This window comes from Furipterus horrens, unplaced genomic scaffold, assembly GCF_987537825.1.
Source record: "Furipterus horrens unplaced genomic scaffold, mFurHor1.1.pri manual_scaffold_8, whole genome shotgun sequence".
Classification (NCBI taxonomy): Eukaryota; Metazoa; Chordata; class Mammalia; order Chiroptera; family Furipteridae; genus Furipterus; species Furipterus horrens.
In genome coordinates, this window is record NW_028327178.1 from 4946270 (window position 1) to 4958470 (window position 12201).

The window sequence follows — 12201 nt, forward strand, 5'->3', positions numbered from 1 at the left end:
ATTACAAATGAATATATAGACAGTTATTCCTTCTTCCCATTTTGAGTTTGTTTTATTTTCAACCTCATAGGAGGCTGAAATAGAAGGCGGCCCTTTCCTATTTGATATGTACTTTATCTTCCCCTCTTCCATTCAATCAGCTGGCACTTATGGGATGTGTACTATGAGCCCAGTACTGCTGCAGACCGAGGCTGGGGTCGCTCTACCATCTAAACGTCCAAGTTCCTTCCGTACCTTTTCTGTCATGTTCATGTGAACTGGGATTTCAGCATAAGGATAGAGTGGTTGCTCCCAGTCCCGGGTCTCTGCTCATATGAAAGCATGTTTTCTAAGGGAGCTATTTTGAGGCTGATGAAAGAAAAGGTCTAAATCAAATGCCACTAATGTAAAACAAAACATTTCTCTTTATTAGAAATTTTAATCCTCGTTAAATGCTACTCTACTCCAACAGTTTTTGTAAAGCAGTTTTGAATTTGCAACATTGAGAGTAGTAGTTGATATGATGGTGTAAACATATAAATAGCACATTAATATGAATTTGCTAAGTTCCCTTCCTGCGCCATGGAAAGCAGGACACAGGATCTTGAAGGAACTGGTCAGAACTTATGGGCCAAAGGCCAAGAGAAGTTCCAGGTGTCCTTGTGTGCCGTGTAGAGGACAAGATCTGGAGGGCAGACCACAGTGGGGGTCTCAGGTATCCTGAGGACTTCAAGGAAAACACTAGGTACCTTGTAGTCACCCCCAAAACGATTGGGGATTTCTAAAGAAGAGAGGTGGCCGATGCTAAGACAAACTACCATTTAACCATTTTAATTAATGCCATCTCTTCTATTCCCGCTCCTAACACAATCCTCAGTAGACTCTCTTCTCTCTGACAGAAGACAGTAAGAAAGCTGTGGTTAAAGGAAGAGACCTCAGATTGTAATTAACTTGTCAGCTTTTTTGAAGACCTGGCCACCAGGGAAAGCTGCTGCTGATGGGATAGCCCAGCAAAGGCGTTTTAAATATTTTATTGCACCCTAGTAATTAAAAACTATTTTGGAAAAAAAAATCCGTTACTGAAGGCACTGGCTGTATCCTCAATAAACCACAGGCTTTCATTCATTACTCAACTTTACACTGATCTGTTTTCTGCACATGCAGGACAAGTGACAATTTTAGTCTTGGATAATTGGGCTGTCTTGACTCATATTTGCCTGAGTGACCAGAATACTTATCCCTGTATGACAGTTCGATTTTCGCTTTCCTCAGAATATTATTTTTCTCTAGTGGTTTAGTCATCTCAAATATCTTTTAATAGATTCTGTTTCCTGAGTTTTGTCCATGTGGTCTCAGAAAGTTCCAGAATGCTTACATCCATATCACTAACATAATTCTAAATTAACCTGCTTGCAACCACCAATATTTAAAATTATATAACCTTTCTGATACATTCATAGGATTCTCAGCTATCTAACTCTCCTTGCTAGCACATGTGAAGTCAATAAAAGGTATGAGTTACAAGAAATTTTAATCACCTCAGAGCGACAACTACTGTGTCCACCTCAGAACAGCAGATTATGATGACACTGGGTTTCTGATGACACAATACCCTTCCCGTAAAAGATGATACCATTTAACTACGTCAGCAAATAAAATCCGAGGTATCTCTTCATCTGAGATTTCCAACTCGGATAACTCCCCCAGCCTATGCACATGTGCTAGGCAGCTCCCATACATCCATGAACATGCACTTCAACGCATGGTTCTGAATGAGTCCTACATCCCTCACTAAAGGCCGTTCTTTGGGGGCAGGTCCATTTCTATCATTACACGGTACACATTGAATTACTAGATCCTAACGCAGAAAGTACCATACAAATATTTGCAGAATTAAAGATTGAATGTATAATTTAAGAAAATACCTTGAAAATATTTTCTTTTTAACACAGAACAAGACATTTTTCTGCCCTCTGTATTTTCCCCCATCTGACCTGAAAAAATCTGAAAATGAAGGGCTCCCTTTTAGTCTAATTTCTCTTCTAGTGATCACAGCATCCCAGCAAATCGTCATTTCTGGTATCTGCAGGTGGATAGGAGGGAAAGGGGAATTTTTTTTTTCTGTTGCTGCACAGTCAATATTCCAATATTTTAAAACAACTTTTTACATATATTCTCCTACTCAACAGAAATTCTCTAAGTTTTGTACAAACCAGACCACCCTTTCATTGCCTTTGCTCCTGCTAATGCTGCAGGCTCTCACTGTCTCCCGGCGCCTCCCCTGCACGCTCGGTTCTCACTTACCTTTGCTGTTCGCCTGCCCAGCCGCTGTCCCGTCTGTTCTAGGCACTTGCGTGGCTCCCAACTTCACCTATCAAAGCTCCTAAAACCCTGTATCTAACTGTCTGGGTTTGCGTGTTTCTGGCCACGGCCATCCCTGTGTATCCCCCTACTGAATTCTCACTGCTTACTCCCGGCAGCAAACACACGGGAGGATTGATAAACATTTGCTGAACGAGTGATTGACTAAGATCATGAATTAATGAGCACGTGGACATTTAATTTTGTCGTCTTGCTTTGCAGAGAGAATCCAGTTGGGGTACACGTGAAGAGACGTTCTCTGTTTAAACCCCATTGATAATACAATTTTGGGGTGTGGAAACATATGTAAAAACGTTTATGTTTTATCTTGCACAAGTCAAATAAAGAGGACAGCGTATATAACCACTAGTTAAATTCAACATTTTACCCATCTAGACCTTTTTTTCTTAATTATGAAACAGCACCTCAACACTGAATAAATGTAGACAGTCTAAAAGGGAGAAAAACACAAATAAACATATCGAATCATTTCAATTTATATCACGTTGCATTCAGTTAGGACTACAAAGAAAAATAAATTGCTAGGAGCATTTCGCTGTATTATGTAGAGAATTGTAACCCTAATGGAGTGTCGGAGGTGATGAATGTCAGAGAGGGAATACTGAGCTAGAGCCAGAGACCCCATGGTGGGTTGTTCACTGACATTAGAAAGGCAGCTGATGAAAGGAAGGACAAGAATATACCTTCACGATCTTCCCAGCTCAAGATTTCCCTGGCCTTTGTGTATATAGTGGGAGGAGTTTTGCCTCAGCGTCAATGCCTGTAGGGATGTATGCAAGGTTCTAGGTGAGTCTGGAATGGGAAAGGAAAACCCACTTCCTTTGGAAGACCCTCTGGTCTAATTTTGGAGTCCAGTCATTCACCTTGAAAAGATGCATTCCCCCATCAAACACTTATTAGAAACCTACTTGGTGCCAGTGTCTGCAGTGGGTGCTCTTGCTATAAGACCATCTTCAAACTCAGAAGACTTCACAGCCAAGGAGAGGCAAACATGTGCATAGAGAAGTATTCTGAAGTCATTATGGGGTACAACAGAATTGCACGCAGTGTTCCTGACCTCTAAAACTCTTGCTGGTCAGTCTGATATAGGGCTTGTTAATGAAATTTGAATGGTGAAGAAGAAACATGTATTTATTGAGCGCCCACTGAAGGTAACGTACAATTTTTAGAACTGCAAAGACACAAGTGAATTAATCATTTAGATAAGCTGTTACTGAAACACCATTTTGCAGATAATCAAACAGATTCAGAAAGCCTATGCAATTCCTTGCGGGTCAGAAAGCAAGATAGTGTAGGATAAGAATGTGGACCCAGGTCTCTTGGATCCAAAAACAGAAATAAAATGAGGGATGCGTATTTTCGGAGGAGTATGTGGGAAAGGCGGAAATTATCACAGATATTGAATTTTTATTTTGATATAATTGTCAATTCTTAGGCAGTTATAAGAAATACTGAAAGTAAATCCCATGGGCCCTCTACTCGGTTTTCCCCAATGGTTAGGATATTGTATGCATTATGATATCGTATGCAATATCATAACCAGATATCAACAGTGTTATAGTCACAACACAGGCTGTGCCTATTGTGACAAGGGACCATCACATGACCATTTTATAGCCACGGCCACACCCAGCCACATCCCTCCTGCCACTCCTGAATCCCTGGCAACCACGAATCTGTTCTCCACTCCTAAAATTTTGTCATTTCGATAGCGTTATAGAAATAGAATCATGGATTACGTGGTCTTTTAGGACTGGCATTTTTCACTCAACACCGTTCTCTAGAGATTCATTCAGATTGTTGCGCGGATCAAGATTTCATTCTGGCTGTTGCTGAGAAGGACGAGTTTGATGGCTTGTTTAGTGATGTACCTGTAGGTCATCAGTGTTGTTTTCCAGTGTCGGCACTGACAAGTGACACGTCTTTAGAGATGCAGGGATTGGTTTTGTGTGCATGTAGAGTTTCATCGCTCTGAGAGAAGTGCCCAGGAGGGTGATTTCTTGGTCACAGGATGGCTGCTATTTGGAAAGCTGCCAAAGTGTTTCCAAAGGGATTCGATGACTTCCACTCCCCCCTTGTAACAAGTGATTGATCCAGTAGTTCTGTGTCCTCGTCACCAGCGCTGCCGTGGTCACTGTCGCTTATTTAGCTGTTCCTTTCAGTTTGTGGCTCTGCCTCACTGTGGCAGTATTTGCATTTCCCTGATGGCTCACAGGTTGAACACCTTTTCATGTGCTTATTTGTTGGAGACAAATCACCTTAGCTTTCCTTCCTCTGAGATGCCCTGCTGGATAGAGAGGTTTGGGCTGACAGTTAGTTCTTTTATGATTCAGACACTGGAGTGCCTCTCCTTTCTGGCCTCCCTGGTTTCTGATGAGATGCTGTCATTTGGATTGTTGACTTTTCCCCTGTATGTTGGCCATAAATTCTTCCTTGGTGCTGTCAAGATTATTTTCTTAATTTTCCATACGTTTGACGGATGGGTCTCAATGGAAATATGCTGACTTTACATTGTTGGGGTTTACTAAGCGTCCTGACTGTAGATTTAACCCCATTCCTAAACTTTCAAAATGCTCCCCCATTTTTTTCTTTGAGTACTGTTCTCTCTATGCAATTTCACCCGTGCTGGCTGGGCTCCAATAGCATGCGTGTTCGATCTTTGGTTATCATACCACTGCCCCTAACTCAACCCCTGTTAGCAAAGGGGCTATATTTTTCTGTCTGTCAATCAGATGGCATAATTTCTATCCTTCTGTCTTCACGGTCACTGATTCTTTCCTCTGACCTTCCATTTTTTTTAATTGAATTTTTGTGTTTTTTCAGTTATAACTTTTTCACTCACTTCTTCCTTGCATTTTGTATTTCTCCACCAAGAATTTCTACTTTTTAAAATTCCTCCCAAGCATACTCATGATTGCTCATGAAAGCATCTTTATGATGGCCAATTTTTAAAACATCACTCTCATTTCGGCTGTTGGCATCTACAGACTGTCCACTTTCATTCACTTTTCAGCTACTTTGGTTCTTGGCGTGGTGAGTAATAGTTGTATCCCAGATGTTGTGGGTATTGTGTTATATGAGACTCTGGATCTTATGACGTCCTGCTTGGTGCTGTACCCTCTGAGCATGCTCTGGATGGTGGAGGTGGGGTCACACACCTGGGCATGAAGGAGCCCAGCTTCCGCTGTAGACTCCCATGGATGCCCAATTGTGGTGCTTCTTGTTGTTGTTGGGGAAGGATGGGCGTTCCTACCACATGCTAGACCCCCCTTGCAAGGAGAACGTGGAAGCTGCAGGAAAGGCTGGCTCCCTAGTGATTTATCTCTATGGACTCCACCAGGATCAGAGGTCAGTGCTCCCAGCAAGGACAAAGTCCTGGCTCCTACTCCACCTTCTCAGCCACCACTTCAGCGATGAGATGGGGCATCTAGCAAGGAAGGAAGTCTAGTCTCTCCACCCAACTTAGCCAGCGAGGGTTTGGGGGGTGGCAACATCTTTTTCTGTGCTATTAGGCTGACTCAGAGCCATGCTTGTCTGGGTTGCTGACCATTCCCTGATCCTTCAGTAGAGCCAAGACTTGGGTTGGGTTGTTTTGTTTTTGATTTACTCAGTGCTTCTCCGAGTTCACGGGTCGCTGGTTTCTTCAGCTCCAACTCTGGGATATATGTAGCAAAAAGGGAACCTGGGGAGCTCATCACCATGTCCCTTTCAAGGTCCCCAGTTACCTAGGGAGCGCACCTCTTCTCTTCAACTTTGAGAGTCTTGTCATGTTTATTTTACATGTACTGTTCAGAGTTTCAAGCCATATTTATTGGGTTAAATTGGGAAAAGTATGTCTGATCCACCTTGTCAAAGTATAGCAGGAAGGGGAAATCAATGTGTGGATGGGTTTCCAGAGAAAAGAACAAACCACACATAAGAAATAATAAAATAGAAATCAAAATTTCAAAAATTTGAGACTAAAATGTTCATGATATATATTTTTTGAATAATGCAAGAGAAAACAATTTCCATTGGAAAATTTTTATTCCCAAAATTTTGACCTAAAAAATGTCAAAGGGGTGTTTCCTGATTATGAGTTTGCTTTCAACCAGCACCCAGACTGTCAAAAGAAATAATGCCAGTTTTAGCATGATTTCCTTTCTAAATAAACTTCTCATTTCCAGTTCAAGGGACCTGAATCTTAACTATGGAGAAAGATCAAATGTCTCCATTATGCATATGCATATGTGCATATATTGAGACATATTCATTTAGCAAAAAGTGACTTTGTGCTCAGAGAATTCACCTCATTACACATTAACCAGAAGAGTCAATTATTTAAACACTCTGGGGCCTTTTAGTCAGAGCTGAACTTTACGTTTCTTTGGCCAATCTGATTTCCAAAATGGAAAAATCATCATCAGACTACTTCTGGAAGAGCTCAGACTGATAAATAAGTACAACCCACTGATCAAAGGAAAATGATACTATTATCAAACTGGTGGGTGTTAGTAATGGTTTTAAAAAGTCGTCCACCACACAAGGGGATCATCAGTGGCTAAAGAACCGTGATGTTTGATGTTCAGATACTTCCTTTTTTTTCAACTCAGGCAATATTCTTTGAAAATTTACATTTCCAGAGTCTTTGCTTCAGTAGACCCATGGCGCGATGCTAGAGCAGGTTAGCAATGTCAGACACTGGCTGGGGCAGCGTCTGGTTTCTGGATTTAAAGCTCATTAGTGGAAGGGCCTTTGGTAAAGTGCCCAGCCTTCTCAACACTCTGAGCCTGAGTGAGCCTCTCTGAGAAATTGAAACTAAGTAGGAGCACAGGTAAAAATTTATTTCAATAATGTTTGAGGTTGTATTGTAACCTTGAGCAAGGTAAGTTCTTTTGTCTAAGTTTCCTTTAAATGTGGATACGATACATAGATAATAGGAGTGTCAAAATACTAAATGAGATCGAATATTTCAATGGCCTGGTACTATATATACAAGTTTTCAGTGAATGGTAGCTAATATAATAAATATGATATCAAGAAAAATGGACAAACAACTAGAAAATTTATAAGTTAGATCAAGAAAATCTAAATAAAAATGGCATATTTTACCTATCAGATGGGCAAATATTAAAAATAATATCTTCTGTTGCCCATTGAATAATGAAATGAGTATGCTTATACACCTCCGGCAAGTAAAACTGTAAATTGATCCAATTTTTCTAATGGACCATTTGGCAATGTTTATAAAATATTTTAAAATTGAAAATTTACTTGACCAAGCCATACCACATCTAGGAATTTACTCTAACCCATTTTTAAATGTCCCAAGATTTATGTTCATATGCATACTAAATGCAATGTTGATTACATATCTGAAAATGAATATTAGAAGATTTTTAGAAATAGGTTATACTTTTAATTAAACTGTGGTACATATGTGATATATAGAATATCTTTAAGACTCCACCCAAAACTGAGAGAAGTAAATGAATCAAGTGATGTTGCAGGATACAAAATCGATACAGAAAACTCTGTTTTGTTTCTGTACACCGAAAATAAACTGCCATTTCATTCCATCGAGTACACCCTTTAAGTGCACCTAGTAAAGACATAACCAATTCATGTCTCCCTTTGCTTTCAATTCCCAGTGCTTCATTAGGAATTGTAGAACAGAAAACTCTAAGTCATAGCACTTAAATATCTTACGGGAGACCGCCTTTAGGTGGGTAAGATGCCAGGGTCCTAATTTCAGGAACACACCTGAGCTCTCTAGATATGAAGTAGCTAACTCAAGGCCGTACAACTAATTCACGAGCCTCAGAACCTTGCATGAAATCAAACTGAACACGCTGCACATCACGGGTCCTATATTGCTGTGGTTCCCAGTGCAGCCTGAAGGTGATGGCAGAAGGCGGGGCCCTTGTCTTTCAAGGAGAGTTACCGTAAACAGACATCAGCACCCTCCTCTGTTTCTGTCTCCAGCCGCTCAGTAGGTTTGCATGCCCTCCTTGGGCAGCGCTTAACCAAAGATGCCGCCCAGATCCCAGGGCCAGGAAAAGAGGTCCCTGTCGAGATGGCTGGATTCTGCTTAGACAGCAGAAGAGAACAGAAGCCATCCTTGTGTTCCCTGTGACTTAGCTCCCGGGAGATGCTGTCTGCAGCAGTAGTTGCACCTCCCTCCTTCCTCACCCTGGATCTCTCCCTGGGCCCACCCTCCCCCCGGGGCCCTTATAGGACCCTAGAAGAGGTGGTCAGGACAGGCGGCGGTGCGCTGCGGGGCCACGCTGTGGGGCGGGGAGAGCCCATTCTCAGGACCAGCCGTGCTAACTCCCAACAGGAAAGCATTCTGCCTCAGACAGCTGTTCCTCGCAGTATGAAATGTTTCCCAGAAGTCCTGGGCGATGACTACGAATATTCAGTCTGTAAACGGGGACTCGGAGAGGCTGCGGGAGTGGAGCTGCATAAAGGCATGAGCAGCCACGGCACTGATCTGGCTCCACCGTCCAGGCATCGTGCACTGCTGTGCTCACCTGACAGAAAACGCACGGTGGATCGAGTCCAGTCTTCACAGGCTTGAAGGACGAAGAGACCATCTATTACCTATCAATTTCCTGCCAGCCCATAGATCCGCGAAATTAATTCCATTTCGTGCAATGTTCCTACACATTTGTAACCATGACGTCTTCCAGAATTGCCAGTTACGAAATAAATTATTTATGACGTCCCACTTTTAGCAAACGAACACAATTTTCTAAAAGGTGCGAATAATCCCATCTCCCCTCCTAACTGTGAGGATGATGAGTACTTCGTTATCAACACGGCAGAGAAATCAGAGCTTACGGTCTGTGAAAATTAATTTGGCGGTGGTAGGAATGGAAAGTAGGTGTTCCTACTATTTCACTGGTTATACCTAAGACGTGAATTAACCATGATAAATGCGAGGAGCAGCCCCCTCCACCCCCCACCCCCCGCCTGCTACTGGCTGCCAACAGCGTTGGTTTCACCAGAAACTACACGCAAGGCATCGTTATGTCACTGGACCCGACAGCGTTAACTCACAGTAAGACTTGTTGGCGACTGGGTGGTTTTTTAGTCAACTAGTTTGTCTTTGCAATATTCAGAACATCGAGATCTAGGGAGGAGCCAACATCCTTCCATAACATTTTAAATCACATGTAAACTGGTCATTATTTTCTTTGATTCTCAACAGCGTTGTTGCTCATAATGAAAAGTGCCTCAGTTATACTCCTCAGAACAGCGTATCATTTAATAACGTTCAAATGTGTTACTGTGCTCTCCTTTACCCAGTTCTTACCTGGGCTCGTAACTCACAGATCCCTCTGTCCCGGCTCTCTCGAGATGTTGATCTTTCCTTCATATCTCCTGAGAGTTCTTCCACCTCATATTTATGTTGACCATGAAGAGCACTAAACTAAAAAAAAAAAAAAAATTAAAATTATAATCACATGGGGCTACAAAGACTGCCTTCAGGATAATCCATGTTAGTCTTTCATTTTGCTTTTAGTTCTAGTTTTAGCCTTTTCTTTCTTTCTTTCTTTTTTTTTTTTTTAAAGGAGGATTCTGGCAGGTTTTGTGGTTGCTCGTGTAATTATTGTGCCTGAACTGTTTATTTTTATCCTTGTAGTTGAAAACTCCTAAGTTGTTAGAAAACAAATCAGCAAGTCCCCATAAATCCAAATTCACCCAGTGAAAATCAGACAAAGTTCAGTGACCTCCTCAAACTCTTGATATTGACCCATTAAATTCTTACTTAATGCAATTAATCCTGACCATTGGGTCTTGAATATTAGGACCACACTACTCTTTGTAATCCTGCCTATGTCTGTTTTCTATGAAATATAGAGACTATGTAGATTGTAACAGGGACCGATGTGGGCAATGAAGAAATGCCTCTGTATAATGCGGGAGCTGGTCAGATATATGCAAGAACATCTATAAAAGATGCTAATATGTTCCCATAGGAAACTATGGCAGAAAAACAGGATAAACAAATTGTGGTCCATCCCACAGTGGAATATTATTCAGCACAAAAAAGAAATGTGCTATAAAGCCATGAAAAAAAAATAAACATAGAGGAAATTTCAATGCATATCACTAAGTGAAAGAAGCGAAAAGGCTCCACACTGGAAGGTTCTAACAATATGAAGGTCTGGAGTAGGCAAAGCTGTGGAGACAATAAGGAGACCAGTGGTTTTCAGGGACTGGGGGGAAGAAGAGGCAAACAGGAGGAGCACAGAGGATTCCTAGGGCAGTGAAACTAGCCTGTAGGGTACTATAAACGTGGAGCCACGTCCTTCTACATTTGTCCAAACCCACAGAATGCACAAGAGTGAACCTTAAGGTAAACGAAAGACTTTGGGTGATAATGATGTCAGTGTAGTTTGACAATTGTGACAAACGTGCCCCTGTAGGGGAGGACCTGGGTCATTGGGTACATGAGGGAGGGCAGCACCTTCCATTCAATGTTATGTGAATGCAAAACTGCTCTAAAACACAACATCTACAGAGATAAACAGAAAAGCGAGAAAAATCCTATAAATACAAATAATCATTTTCACCCCTAGCTGTCACAGTCAGAAGTTTCCTGCAGAACCATGAGATCTGATAAATATATAAGTAAGTGGGTATATGGACATACGCTATTTTGTTTAATCTTACATTTGCCCCTAAAATATGTGGGTGAATACTTTCAGAATTTATATTATGTAATTTGTATGTAATCATAATCATACAATGCATGAGATTAGAATAGCTAACATTATACCATCTATTTAGAATTTTAAAATCATATTACTCAGAATGTGATTGTTAGTAGAAATATTAAGCACATACTTAATTAATAAATACTCTCCGTGCATTCTTCTTTGAACAGCTCACGTGTACATGTGGTTTTGCATATTAATCAAAATGCCGACACTCTACAGATGTCTAGTTCCATCCTGCAGGTCTCCCCTGAACTTTGGACCATGTTCCAACTCCCCACTTAGCACCTCTATAGGCAACCAAATGTTAACACATTGGAAAGGCAAATAAGAACTTCTCTGCCAGTCTTGGCCATCAAGTAAATACAAACTCCATCCTTACATCTTATCAGCCCAAAAATATTGGATTTCTTCTTAGTCTGTTCTTTCTCTGACACGCTTCATTTACATGCCTCTGAAATTTTAGCCAAAATTCTTAAAGTAAACTTTACCTAATTCCTTCTCTCAACCTTAAAGAATGGTAGTAGACACTAAAGAATGTTTAATTGAAATTAATGCAAATTCTGTGGTAGCCTTTAAAAAATAACATAGGGGATGAAATGAAGATTATGCTAAGTGATATAAAGAAAAATCTACAGGGAACCAACAGTGGAGGGGAGAAAGCTAAGAATCAAACCAATGATTTGGAACATAAAGAAGGAAAAATCATTCAATCAGAATAGCAGGAAGAAAAAAGAATTAAAAAAAAAACTAGGAGGGGCTCAAGAAGCACTAGGACAACTTTAAATGTACCAACATCCAAATCATAAAGGTCCCAGAAGGAGAAGAGAAAGAGCAAGAAGTAGAAAACTTATTTTAAAAAATAATGAAGGAAAACTTCCTTAATTTGGCAAAGGAAATAGATGTACAAGTTCAGGAAGCACAGAGGGTCCCAAACAAGGTGGACCCAAAGAGGACCACACCAAGACACATCATAATTAAAATGCCAAAGGTTCAAGATAAATAAAAGCAAGAGAGAAGCAGAGAATTATGTACAAAGGAGTTCCCATACGACTATCAGCTGATTTCTCAAAAGAAACTTTGCAGGCAAGAAGGGACTGGCAAGCAGTATTCAAAGTGATGAAAAGTGAGGACC

At 40.9% G+C, this 12201-nt stretch overlaps 1 protein-coding gene across 1 annotated transcript in view; it reads right to left on the reverse strand.

Annotated features, from left to right (window-relative positions):
- Positions 1 to 12201, reverse strand: part of CCDC102B (coiled-coil domain containing 102B) — a 101136-nt gene that overhangs the window by 71981 nt on the left and 16954 nt on the right. Inside the window, exons 5-6 of the mRNA XM_090286081.1 lie at positions 11506 to 11520; positions 9659 to 9775 (exon numbers count right to left, since the gene is read on the reverse strand). Of these exons, the coding sequence (XP_090142207.1) occupies positions 9659 to 9775; positions 11506 to 11520 (132 nt within the window). The remainder of the gene's footprint in view (positions 1 to 9658; positions 9776 to 11505; positions 11521 to 12201) is intronic.